Here is a 13748-nt window from a genome sequence, read left to right on the forward strand (position 1 = left end):
TGTGTGTGTGTGTGTGTGTGTGTGTGTGTGTGTGTGTGTACTCACTCTACATGGTTTTACTTTAGAGGGAGAAAATAGTTTCAAATAAAAACCTCAACTCAGTTTAACACCTACTCAGTTACTGGTAAACAATGTTTTTTGGGGAAAGAAAAGGTATCTCATCAACCTTCATAATATTAGTATGTTAAAGGTGATAAGAAACAAGTATTTTACCTATAATAGATAGATATTTGAAAGACTTCAATTTGGACAAATGGTTTATTTCTGACTGCACTGATGAGCTACAATTTTTCTTACAAATTTACTTTTTGAGTTAAGTTTATTTCATCAAAGTAAGATGATTCAAAAAGTTATCCAAATGTCCAAGTAGTTCAAATAAGACTGAAAACAGATAAGATAAATACTGTTCATAATACTTGCGCAGAACCCCACTTCAAAGCTTTGAACTACCTTTTTTTTTTTGAGTCGGATAATAAAAAGTTGTCAAGGATATCTGGTCTAAAATCACTGACATTATCTCTAACGTCTTGTTGCAAATCTAACTTTACTGTCGTAAAATATACAATAATGTAAAGTACAGGTAATAGCAGTTTAACTATTTGGTAAATAGTTCAAATAAAGTTTTTTTCCCCTCTCGTGCATAAAGTGAGGTTGCCACTATTCAGAAGAGGCTGTGGTATCTGCGGGGAGGCTGTGATCAGAGTTCACAGACTGATGATACAATCACTGAACAGATACAGCCGAGCAGAAAAAACAGTGTTATGGGACGTCAGAGGTCCTGTGCACAAAGTAACTCTTGCTGGTTATCACAATCTGATTCATTGTATCAAAAGTCCATTTCCAGATTAAACCAGACAGAAACGAGTCTTTGTTTGGGCGCTGTGTCAAGCTTGCAGAGTTTTCTGCTTCAGCCTCACATGAACACGCTGCTTTTCTCACACGTGTGTTCCGTCTGCAGGTTGCCTCTTTGCTCTCRAGTGTGAAGCAGAGGGCCTCCCAAACACAGACCAAGACTGGTAACCACATACGTTTTGTTCTTGTTTCTGTTTAGCGGTGCTGAAAACTGTAGTAAACATCATGTAGAGGGACTATCAAAACATTTTTGTAAAACATATAAGAATTCTGTTTATAGTTCTATAGAATAATTAATGCAAAATTGCACTGAATCTTCATTCTATCCAAAGTGTAAAGACATCACATTTGAGCTGTCGAAACTCTCCGAAATGTTTGCAAACTCTTTATCTCCACTGTMATTACTCTTCTGATACGGTTTAAATGCTGTGTTGTAGCAGTTTTTGTCATCTTTCATCTACTTTGTGGATAGTTGTGTGTTTTATTCTAAGATCAGTATGTGCTCAGACTGTACTGATCAGGAACTGAGCACATACTGATCTGTATTCCAGGCTGCATGTATCACCCAGCAGAGTTCTACTCTGGCCGTAACACATGGGACTCCTATCCAGCTGGAGGGCCTAACAGAGGACCATGGGCGCCTGTGAACGGTCGGCCCTGGAACAACACACAAAGGTCAGCAGCACCAGCTCACCAATCACACAAAATACTCCTGCTTTGCAGCTCAATGTTTTCCTAAAGAAAGTGCAGAATTCAGAGACAAGTTTGCCTCGTGTCTTTTCTTTACATGTTGATTTGAACTCATGAACGTCAGTGTTTCCCTACAGAGCATTAAATATGACAATAATTATTTTGTTTTTAAGAGGAGCTCATTCGCTCCTTCTCGACACAAGGCCTGGTCTAAACTTCTTCTTAGAGGAAATGAGCAAAGCCTCTGTTCTGATCTCTGTTTATGTGGAAAAGAGCTCAAGCAGCAATGACRTAATTTCACTTCAGCTACTCTGCTTCCTGTTGTGAGCGCAAGCAACATGTGGCTTTACTACAACTGGGGCCGTCCTGAGTCAATCAGAAGGATCAGATCAGAGGTATAATGATGGCTTTTTCCATTGATCAGTGTCAGACTCACTTATCTTGTAAACTTTTCATAGTCCACACATGGCACAGAGCTCCTGGGGAACCCCTCCCTTCAGTACACATCACAGCACAGGGTTTCTTTTTGAGGGGGTCTCCACTCGGTCTGTTGCTGTCTGAGCACTTTTCCATATAAAGAAACACACCCACAAACTTCTGACCAATCACACAATACTTTGCTCATACTCCTGTGAGGAAAAGTACAGACCGGACCTTGTGTTGACAACAGGTGTGCGAAGCTACTCTGAAAACAAAACAATGGGATTTTTGTCACATAACTACATCAATCAGAGCTGATTTCTCAGCTTTGGATGGAATATGAAACAACCTTTAATTAAGACATTGCTAATCAAAGCTGATGTCACAAAAATAATACAGCATTTGCATATTTTAATAAAGTCATGCAGCTCATTGTTATTTGATAACATCCTGTTTGAGGTTGGGGGGTACATCGTAATGCAGGACAAATTGCACCAATCTCTGCTTTTCCACAGTGTCCCAGGCCAAAACAGACAGCAGCATTTACCCATTCATATTAAAAACACACACAGCTCTCCAGCCCGTGACATATGTGTCACAGGCTGGAGCTCTGGGAGGGACATCGTCACTTTAAGGGAGGTAAATAAAGCTGCCGGTGCAGAACGTGGATCCCACAAGTCTCCAACATTTGTATTTTTTCCTCGTATTTTTGTTTCTCTCCCATGGATGGGTAATTTAATTAGTTTTGACTGAAGACAAGCAGCATTTCCGACAAGGCTGTCAGCGAGTCATGTGACTGAAATCTATCATACAAATGTCATTGATGAGACTCAGGTGATTCCACATTAAGCTCTTCTACCTGAACTAATGGTATAAAACGAGATACAGTAAGTATCACAACACATGCCCAATTCAACTGAAACTGATGAGCACATTCATGAGACGCTCTTGTTTCAGCTGCAGCTGTGTGGATGAACTCAATGCGCAGTGAGAACAAGCAGAAGACTGATAAACGGGAGCGAAACATCCTCAGCTGCAGCTTCAGCGGAGCTACTGTTTAACTGAAGCAGCTGAGGCCAGCTCAGCTCAAGGGAGGGAAACGAATCTTGATTGAGACGTTCAAAATAACAAAATGCAGAATTATACCAAAAACTTGAAACAGGAGAACAAGAGCAACTCTGTTTGCCATCAGTCCAACCTGCAGCCAGTGTCAGAAGGTTCAGATGTATAATATTATCATCTCAAATAAAGTACATTGCAGCAAACAGTATTGATCTTCTGTCTCTTCTTCTCTGCAGATGCCAAGAAGGGCGCAACCAGTCCCATCATTCACCATCAGGTCGTCTTTATAATAGGTGAGTGAAGCAGTTTGTATCCACCACACACTGGACTGAAAAGGTTCTGACTGTGATACTGATCAGTTGTAACACACGCGTTACTGAAGGTGCTTTTAAAGATTAGATTCCATGTGTTGACGGATGTGGACAGATGTCTTGTTTGTTAGAACTGTGTTGAATTTGTATGGATTCAGATTTCTTGTTATCCTTCTAGAGGGGACAGAAGTCATGTCCAGGACAAAGTCATGCCGAAGGGACATCGTCAGCCATTCCGAAACTGGGACAGTAAAGAACAACAGTTCCAGGCCCAGAACTGGCATCTCAACGCTACACGCTCGTTCAGCAACCAAGGAGGTGCCAATGGTTACCTGGCAAGACCCGGCCAGCGCTACGTAGACTGGCAGTACAATGTCAGCAGCAATTTGGTGAGAACCGCCGACTGTAGACGATCATGTACGTGTGTATTAACTGTTTTTTTTTTGTTTTGTTTTTTGTGTGTGTATTTTTGATAGCATGGGGATCCTCGTCTGAATCGCAACAACAGGGAACTGCAGCCCCCTCCAGATAGATGGGCCACCTCTGACCAACACAGAAACTTCACCGGCAGAATGGTAAACAACAGACCAGGACCCTGGAAACGGCCAGCCCTCCACCAGCGACATCATCACAGCCCACCCCCACAGCACCATCTGTCTCCCAGGAATGGGTGTCCGGCGAAGAGGAAACGAGACTTCAGCCCTGATCAAGTAACAAACTTTATCTCAGTTGGCAAAAACAGTCCTTGTCTGTTCATTTTGGTAAAACAGCGCCATCTGTTGGTTAAACTCAGTCACCTATTTATTTTTTTACCTCTGCAGCCATGTCACCCTGGATTGAGGCATTTGCCTCTACTTGCCCACGCTCCATCATCACCCAGCCACCACCGGTGCAACCAGGATGACAGGGCAGGTCCTTGCTACCACACTGAATACAGGACCTCATCAACACAGCAACAGGTGAGCTTACACATCATCTGAGATCTGCAACTCTTTCAGTTGTAGGTTTTCTGAATTATCCAGCCTTACCAGGCTTTAAATTATTTCAAATCAGACCTGAAGTGTACAAAAACACAGAACAGACCTCATTGCAACATTATTTAACAAACAACAATGAAAACATAAGACAAAAGCTGACACCTCATACCTGTTGTCTGCACGGTGGAAGAGGTGTGATGATTTGGGCTTGTTTTGCCACCACAACCTGAGCACCATGCAGTTGATTATGAACTGCTGTAGTTCAAAGGACTTTACACTAAATGTAAGGCCACAGCTAAAGGTAGTACTGTATTTCTGGACTGCAACTATTGGAGACTTACCCCAATTTACACTGCATACAATCTGCTTCACTGCACTTCGCTTTAAACTCCGCAGTAAAAATGCAGCCATTATAACCAGTAATAGCACTTACACTGCATCCGCAGTGTGGCGGCGTGCACATGGCGATCCACCAAAATTTGATTTGATCCTATTTTTGGCGGATGGCAAAACAACWGCGTAAACTGCAATAAACGGTTGGCTCAAATGTTTGCATTTATGCGTTTTGTCAGCATCAGTCTGATAAACAAAATGGACCAGAGTTACTGCATTAAATTATAACCACTTGGTCAGTGGAGAAAATGTTGGAAACCTTCAATGAGAGAATTCACACTTGGGTTTAAGTTTGTTAACTTATTTTCAGATTTTTTTTATATAAGTTATGTAAAAAAATGATAGAATACGTTTAATGGGGGAAATGTTTTAAAGTTATTAAGAAGCTGTATTGCATGCAGTTTGTTTACCTGCTAATAAAGCAGTTGTGTCTAGTTGCACTTTTAAAAAAAATTGTCATGTTGTGAAATGATATATTAGTTGTTATTTTTGCTCTGAACCCAGAGAAGAAAGACATTGACACTGTTTACTTAACTATTTGTTCATTTATCGCAAGTCATATCATCAATAGTCAATATTAAGCACTGTTATCACAAGTTTTCCTAATATCATGCAGCCCTAATTGTAATTTAAAAAACTATCTCTACAAATATCATAGCTGACTACTGTTATTGCTTTGTTATTGCTGAAGGAAACCTCTGAAGTGCGAGCTGAAGGCCATGACTTTGGTAACTCAGAACTTGTGAACCAGAGCTGTGGAGGCAAAGCATCATACCATTGTAACAGAGAAAAGGTTGAATGGAAAATCTCGGCTTCACCAGCAGACCCCACCCGTGTGCCTTACAGCCAGCAAAGTCATCATTACCACCATCAGCGGCACACAACCCACCCGAGAGTCCCACAGCACAATGCGGTCCTGCAGCCTCTTGAGGAGAAGGACTCCTGGGGTCCTCACCACAAACAAAGCACAGTAAGAACCAACATCTGTCTTGATTGATCACTTTAAAACCTGTTTTTTACAACTCATACAACCTTTCAAGTTCAATGTTGCTATTAGAGCCATCAGACCCTTTATCATTTGCAGGAAACTCATCACACCCATCTAAAAGGCAACTCAAGGGATCCATCAATCAGCAAGAATTCAGTTACAGACTCTCCACCATATCGTTCCTCTCATCCAAAAGATGGTGGTTCTGCTTCCAGCCGCCAAGGTGCTCTCTCCAGTCCCTCGTTGTACACTGAGACCAGTGGCAGAAAAGATTCCCCAGATGTTCAGCCTGGTTGTTCCAGCCTAAAAGAGCAGCAGAAAAGCCMAGCAAGCCCAAGTCATGCATCAAGACCCGGCCTGACATCTACCAAGATTCGTACATCTCATGCTGTCTCCAAATCCAGGTTTTCAGATCCCAAAGGCAGGAAGACCTGCTCACAACAGTCTCCCCTCGCCAACTCAAAAGCAAGCAAGCCCGAGAAGGTGAAGGAGGATGTCAGAAAAACTGAGTCTAAACAGAAAGACAAGGCTCTGAAAAAGGAGAGAAAGAACAATGCCGAAAAGGCATACAGAAAGGATGAGGAAAGGAAACGGCGACGGAGGAGAGAAGAAAAACGCTCAGGGGAAAAGAAGAGAAAGAGAGATAAAGGGTTGAAGGACATAAAATTAAATGGAAAATTCAAAAAGGCAAAGAAGGAAGTGGTTTCTTCCTCCTCTGCTTCCTTGTGTCCAGGAGAGGCCAAATTCAGTAAAGTGGAGACACCATCTTCATCCTCAGAGAGTCAAAGCCAGTCATCCCCCAAACAAAAGCACAGGGAGAGGACATCAGTCAGTCCACCCACAGAATGTCCTCGTCCCAGCTGCACTTCACAGCATTCAACATTAAAATCGGGTAAGAAGCCAAAAAAGAAACACAGTCCCTCTCAACCCTCTGTCAAAAAGCAGTCAACAAAATCTCTCTCTAATTGCCCCAAACAAACCAGCAACAYATTATGTCCCTCGGAGAATGGACCAAAAACACACTTGAATGGCACATTCCCTTCTGTTGTGTGTAAAGCCTCAGCACTACTCAGCACTGCATGCTCCGTTAGCTTAGAACAAGCCATTCATAACAAAGATGATGGTCAAGGGGGGGTTCTCAGTGCCCCAGACCTTCAGCCTGAAGCTATGCTGGGAAATTTGACAGATGGTGGGGACAACCATGCAAACACTCCTCCTGTGCTTAGCTGGCAGGGCTCCCCTGTGTCGGATCTCGAGGAAGAGGAGCGAGMGCTTGAAAAAGGTGTAATGAGTAGGCCCGTTCTGCAGCCCAGCCCCACCCAGTGCTTTTCCCCTCATCCTGCAGACAGCGAAAGCAACGATGACATGGAAAGGGAGCCTAGTTTGGATAAATTGAATGAAAAACCCTGCAACGACACATCTGAACTCTGTGAACCATCTTGCCCAATCAAACCAGACATAGAGGAAGACAAAGAAGACAAGGTAAACACCAGTGGAAAAACGTCTGGCTCACTTCTCAATGGGTTCCACCAGCATAAAGCAGGATTAGACGAYGTCTTCAAGAGTCTTGCCAACTTTCTTGGAAGCCAAAGAGCCACATGTCGAGGCGGTCCATTTGGCGGTGCTTCTACAAAAGGAGTGAAGTACTCCTCATCTCTTGCTGTAGTGCCACAGATACATGATTGTGAAAACCAGGATATCTCCTCCAAATTGACTCCCACACCATCCTCTGAGTCCAACAATCAGTCACCCTCTGACACTACCWCTAAATCTCTTGTAGAATTCCACAGTTCACCATATCTGAAAGAGCCTGTCAAAATGCAAGAAAAGATGGAGAGTTCTGCAAAGGAGAGACAAGAAGGGAGGCTTGCTGAGAACCTCTTGGGGAAATCAGAGTCCTCTCTTTTGGAGGGATCACTGAGTGCAGAGCTGAGAGTGACCACAACACACAGGGCCTCTTTCACCAGTGTCATTAGCGTCTCTACGAAGGAAGAGCGAGAAAACAGGAAAGAGACGGGGCTCATGGCTGCAAACAGGAAGCGAAAACAAAAGGCTGAGGATGTGGGAAGAGGAGCGGAGATCAAAAAAAGGATAAAGGCAAAAAAGAGGAAAATAAAAAATAAAGCTAATCATGTAAAGGTTTCGAACAAGAGGGGCATTTCATCCTCAGTGTCAGTCGTCTCAAGATCCCCCGCAGGCAATATGAAGGGCCAGTTTCCTCAGGAAAATAAACTCCCCCATGGCAAAGACATCAAGAGAATCAAATTGGACACTGGGAACAGCGATGCAAACCTGGTAAAAGATATCAAAGTAGAAGACAATAAGTTGAAGAATAAGGCAACCTCAGACAACAACACCTCAAACTCAGCCTCAGCTGCAACAATCACTACTAACAAGTCAGGTGCTACCAAACCAGCAAGCAGTCCTCCCTGCTCAAAAGCTCCAGTGGATCCCTTGAGACTGAAAGCATTGTCCATGGGTTTGTCAAAGGAGCTGAAGATCATCTTGGTTAAGATGGACAGTGCAGGAAGGCAAACGTTTAACATATCAGAGCTGGAGGAAAGAAGAATCCCACTTTCCAAGATCAACATTCAAAACACAGCAACTGAAGTGATCAGTGCATGCAAGTGAGTCCTACAGCCTAGATCCTTACATATCAATGAATGTAGCTCACCAACGTTAACATTTGTGCTTTTCTGTTCCTCTGTTTTCTGCATCACAGGGGGACAAAAGTGAAGGGCAAATTTAAGGAGTCCTACGTGCTTCCTGCCTTGTCTGTCAAACCCAACATCAATGTTCACACTCCAATTCCTCGGGAAAAGCTTAACCCTCCCACACCGAGCATTTATGTGAGTGTACATAGATTATCTTTGGTCTTGACTTATTTAGTAGATAAATCACGCAAAGTTTTCTTGTTTTGTATCAAGACGTACATCCTTTTTTCCGAAAAAAAGACATACATCCTCTCTTTTTCTTTTTAAATAAAACCAGCTTTTACTCTAAAAGTGTTGTGGTGTCACATAAACGACTGTAATAAATAGGCTGCAGAAATAAAAAACAGTCAAAGCAAAGGAAACAAAACTTACAATAACATATTTGTTTATTAATAAGATCATGCAGCACATTGAAAATATACAGTATACCAGTAGATATTTTAACAAAGATCTTGCACAATCTGAGTATGTGTTGGGGATGACTCTCAACTACTACCACACCAAATTATACCTCTGTAAAACTGTCAGAGTTTTAGCTGCTTTTGTGTTGGCTAAGGCTGTTAAGCTGTGGTGGCCATCTTGAATGACGTTGACTCCAAAAGTTAGTCAGTTGTGGCTACTACACTTTCTGGGAGTTTCAACTTGTCTTTTCATTGCACTAGCACTGCCACGTAGCCATCTAGTACCTAAAACTAGAATTTCACCGTTAGTGACCACAATTATTACCCACCATAGCAGAAGTTACTCTAGCAGTCACTTGTAGGCGGTATTTTGCTATGATACATCATTAGCTTGTTATTGCTAAAGATGTTATGTGAGGTTTGAAAAAATGAAAAAAAAGATTTGTAGTATTATGTCTGACATAAAAGAGCTATGTGCCGGGAAAATAAGGGATAACCCCATCAGTCCTTTTCTGTAATTGGACTTTTATCCTATTTTATGTTTTATTTTGTTAGTTCTACCATGGATGACCAAAACTATAACTAACAATAAAATCCAAGAAAATAACACAAACCAAGCAAAAGTTGATTTGATGAAGATGAGTTTGTTTCATTGCAGTGTTCATTTAAGATTGTACTTTGTCTTTTTCTGCAGCTGGAGAGTAAGAGGGACGCCTTCTCTCCCGTCCTACTTCAGTTCTGCACTGATCCCAAAAATGCCGTTACGGTCATCCGAGGCCTTGCTGGCTCTCTCCGCCTTAGTAAGTTAAACCACACCAGCATCTTATTGTTCATACCATTAACTATTGTTAACACTGCTCTCAATTGTCATTCTTCTACGTGAGATCTTGGCCTGTTCTCTACCAAATCTCTGGTTGAGGCCAACTCAGACCATGCTGTGGAAGTGAGGACTCAGGTTCAGCAGCCAGCTGACGAGAACTGGAATGCGAGTGGCTCCGCACAGACGTGGCCCTGCGAAAGCAGCCGCTCTCACACCACCATTGCCAAATACGCTCAGTACCAGGCCTCCAGCTTCCAGGAGAGCCTGCAGGTAAACATTGTAAACACTGATTGAAAATGCATTAATGGAAAATGCTAATCCACTAATCAAAATCTTTTCATTGCTATTAGCTGTTAGCAGACTATCTGTACTGTGCCCACTACTGTCTGTGCTACTGACACACTATATTTTAGCTAAGCTTGTGTTCATGTGTTACAGGAGGAGAAGGAGAGTGAAAGTGAAGAGGAAGAAGAGCAGACCTCAGAGCAGTCAGCAACCTCAAAAACTGCTCTGTTGTTAACGGACAGTAAAGATGTTCCCTCTGCTGCTGCCAGCAACAAAGGCCAGCCGGCTCATGCCACGAGCACACTCAGGTTAGACACAAATCCTTGTCTCTCTATGAGAAGAAACCCAAAATTATCTGTGAAAACAATAATTAGCTCACACATCTACGTTTCCCACAGCCCAGAGCAGAAAACAGCAGGAAAGATCATTAAATTTGGGACCAACATTGATCTTTCCGACCCTAAAAGGTGAGGATATTGTAAATCATTTCCCCGTTAGATTACTTGCATTGATTTGTTTTTTGTTTGTTTTTTTTTTGTTTGTTTGTTTTCTTACAAGGTGGAAACCCCAGCTACAGGAGCTGCTGAAGCTGCCAGCTTTCATGCGGGTTGAATCCAACAACAACATGCTCAGCCTCGTGGGTCACACCATCCTGGGCATGAACACCGTCCAGCTCTACATGAAGGTGCCAGGCAGCCGCACGCCAGGTCAGTGTGTGCCAGATGTCGCAGACAGGATTTTAGAAGCCTCTGTAGATAAATCTCAGCTTGTGTTTTCCATCAGGCCATCAGGAGAACAACAACTTCTGCTCTGTCAACATCAATATCGGACCGGGAGACTGTGAGTGGTTCGCTGTCCACGAACGCTACTGGGACGCTATCAACAAATTCTGTGATAAGTGAGCATTCAGATCGTTACAGTCCGCTGCAGTATGTTTCGTTTATAGACTTAGTTGGTCTGATGCTAACGGTCTCCAACAGGCATGGAGTGGACTACCTCACAGGGTCCTGGTGGCCAGTCCTGGAGGACCTCTATAGCTCAAACATCCCTGTCTACCGCTTCATTCAGAGACCCGGAGACCTGGTGTGGATTAACGCYGGGACTGTTCACTGGGTCCAGGCAGTGGGCTGGTGCAACAATATTGCCTGGAATGTGGGACCTCTCACCTGTAGGGCATGGACTTTAAAAAAAAAACTCAAGAGCAGCCTTCTGCCAGCTGTATCACTCTTTGTTTTTGTTTTTCAGCTTACCAATATCAGCTCGCCCTGGAGCGCTTCGAATGGAATGAGGTGAAGAAAGTYAAGTCGATTGTTCCCATGATCCACGTGTCGTGGAATGTTGCTCGAACCATCAAGATCACGGACGAGGATACCTTCAAGCTGATCAAGTAAGACGTGTGTCTGCATGAATATTTAAACAAGTGGGCRTTTGTTAACGTCTTTTACTCCCCGTGTCTCCGTCAGACACTGCCTCCTGCAGTCCATCAAGCACATCCAAATTCTCAGAGAGCAGCTGGTGGCTGCAGGGAAGAAGATATTTTACCAGGGCCGCGTGAAGGACGAGCCAGCCTACTACTGCAACAAGTGTGATGTGAGTTCCTCCTCCTCCGACTCTGTTCGTTCCTCCTAATGCAGCCCAAATATGCTGTAAACCTGAGATGCCTGGGTTGTGCTTTGTGCAGGTGGAAGTGTTTGATCTGCTCTTTGTGAGCAGTGAGAACAGCAGTAAAAAGACCTACGTGGTGCACTGTGAGGACTGTGCCCGGGCGAAGAACTCCTCGCTGGCGGGGGTGGTGGTACTGGAACAGTATCGGACAGAGGAGCTGATGAAGATCTACGACAGCTTCGTGCTGGTCAGTGTCACTTTAGCATCTTGACACTAAATGCAAATGTTCATTTCTGCCTACATTCCAAAACAAGTTGGAATGGTGAAGCTTTTTTTTTTTCATTTTACAATGTTGTTTCTCTACTTCCTGTAACACTTGAAATGAATTAAAACAATGTGACTATGAAGTAACGAGGTGCTTAGCTTGTTGTTTTAGCCTACTTTTACTTTAAATAAATTTGCAAGTGTGCAGTAGTATGGTRTTGAGGACAGCTAAGCTCAGTTTTTTACAGATTCCCTCTTCTTCCACAGTCGTGTTTGGTGGKTTGGGCAGAATTTTCCAAAGGAACTGCTACCTTGTACAATCAAAGATCTTGGCTTTTGGTTGTGATAACAGTTTGGATGGTCCTTTTGGTATTTGATAGAAAGCACACTGGTGCAGTTTCTTCCAAAAGCAATCTGGAACAAAAGATTTTGAACCAAATACCTTAAAGGACTATTAGTCCCACTTTGAAAGCCATTACAAAACCTATTTATTGCTTTTGCACCTCCAAGGAAACATTGAGAGTGTGCTGCCCAGTTTGTACACACATCATTCACCATCAGCAACACTGGTGGAGCCCACAGTTCGAGCTGTGTTGTGGGTCTTGRGTTTAATATTTAACACAGAGCTTAAAAGAGTATAAACAATCAGAAGGAGTTATACRAGTCAGGACTCATGACAGATCAGTCGACTTTTCGTGCAACACAGAAAGTAGATTAAGTGAATTATATTTTTTGTAGCTATGTGAAAGCAGTTTTAATGCTCAAAGAACAATCAGTTTGTTTGACCACATTCCSTTATGTCACTTGAAAGTCCTTGTTGAAGCAAGAAAGCACCTTCTCTGAAGTACGACCTAAAAAAGACATGATCAACATAATTACTGTATGTTTATCCACCTATATACCATCAGTGCAAAGCAAGGCGTATGTCTAAATAGTGAAAAGAACTGTGAAGTGGTTCCATGTCATCTGAAAACACATATTGATTAGTTAAAAAAAGATTTTCAGAAAAATAGTTTACAGCTCACTTTGAGGCCAGTAGATGGTGTCTGTGTCCATCCATTCATCGTCTAATTTAAAAAAAGAAATTAMATTACAAAGACAAACCCTTGTTTAGTTGTTTGCATTTGTTTGTTATTTAAATACCAATAAACTACATTTTGACCCACGTCTTAATTTTCCTCTGCCCTCTTTAGCACTAAACTTTTTTTAATCAAATTTTTCTTTCAGCCAGCTACGAATTTCAATGTCCAGCTGGAGCCTTGTTACGTGTCATTTTCCTCCTTTTCTTCCATCGTTTCCTGTCATCTATCATATGCATAATGAAGGCATTTGGTTTTGGCGTGATACGGTTTCTGCTCACAGTAGGGCCTTGATTATCTGACTTTCAGGAAGCAGCAGCTCAGGCTAATTGTCTGCAGCCAACTGTGTGTGACTCAAATCTCCAGCATATGCAAGATGATTCTCATTTTGTTGCTGTGGCATGAACCAAAGGCAGCAGGAGTCTAGATATTACAGTCTATATTAACAATACTAGCAACCAGACTGAGGCTTCAGTTTTAAAACTGTTGAGTCTTTTTGACCCATGGGTGGAAGAAGAGTTTAAATACTCTTCAGTTTTCAATCAATTCATTAATGGATAAATGTGCCTGCAAATAACCATGTCCACATGAACAAACCATTTGGACAAATCTGGGAGGAAATGGCATATTTGCACTGCATGGCCCAGCCGGGGGGGTTCAAATCTAGGTTTGGCRTTTTTGCATTAGCCCCTATGGCCCTGGTCCACCCTGATTTCTGAAACCTTGGTCCAATTGGATCAGCCTGATTTGATATTCAATACTTTTCATTCGAGTTTGGTGTTGTCCATTATTGTTTGCATGTGTTTAATATCATGACAGTGGCGGATCCAGGATTTTTCTAAGTAAGGGGCCATCAAGGGGCCACAATATTCATAATAGTAATAATA

At 42.6% G+C, this 13748-nt stretch overlaps 1 protein-coding gene across 2 annotated transcripts in view; it reads left to right on the forward strand.

Moving 5' to 3' along the window:
* Nucleotides 1-11925, forward strand: part of LOC106531352 (E3 ubiquitin-protein ligase RBBP6) — a 14382-nt gene extending 2457 nt beyond the window's left edge. For both annotated transcript variants that reach the window (XM_014027193.1, XM_014027195.1), the window contains exons 3-21: nucleotides 959-1016; nucleotides 1404-1527; nucleotides 3261-3317; nucleotides 3514-3709; nucleotides 3812-4045; nucleotides 4157-4294; nucleotides 5397-5675; nucleotides 5790-8320; nucleotides 8416-8542; nucleotides 9503-9608; nucleotides 9693-9898; nucleotides 10067-10221; nucleotides 10312-10380; nucleotides 10472-10620; nucleotides 10697-10811; nucleotides 10894-11081; nucleotides 11159-11300; nucleotides 11377-11503; nucleotides 11595-11925. In XM_014027193.1, coding sequence (XP_013882647.1) covers nucleotides 1409-1527; nucleotides 3261-3317; nucleotides 3514-3709; nucleotides 3812-4045; nucleotides 4157-4294; nucleotides 5397-5675; nucleotides 5790-8320; nucleotides 8416-8542; nucleotides 9503-9608; nucleotides 9693-9898; nucleotides 10067-10221; nucleotides 10312-10380; nucleotides 10472-10620; nucleotides 10697-10811; nucleotides 10894-11081; nucleotides 11159-11300; nucleotides 11377-11503; nucleotides 11595-11789 — 5133 coding nt within the window. In that variant the 5' untranslated portion in view covers nucleotides 959-1016; nucleotides 1404-1408 and the 3' untranslated portion in view covers nucleotides 11790-11925. The remainder of the gene's footprint in view (nucleotides 1-958; nucleotides 1017-1403; nucleotides 1528-3260; nucleotides 3318-3513; nucleotides 3710-3811; nucleotides 4046-4156; nucleotides 4295-5396; nucleotides 5676-5789; nucleotides 8321-8415; nucleotides 8543-9502; nucleotides 9609-9692; nucleotides 9899-10066; nucleotides 10222-10311; nucleotides 10381-10471; nucleotides 10621-10696; nucleotides 10812-10893; nucleotides 11082-11158; nucleotides 11301-11376; nucleotides 11504-11594) is intronic.
* The last annotated feature ends 1823 nt before the right edge of the window (nucleotides 11926-13748 follow it).

Source organism: Austrofundulus limnaeus, unplaced genomic scaffold, assembly GCF_001266775.1.
Source record: "Austrofundulus limnaeus strain Quisiro unplaced genomic scaffold, Austrofundulus_limnaeus-1.0 Scaffold622, whole genome shotgun sequence".
Taxonomy (NCBI): Eukaryota; Metazoa; Chordata; class Actinopteri; order Cyprinodontiformes; family Rivulidae; genus Austrofundulus; species Austrofundulus limnaeus.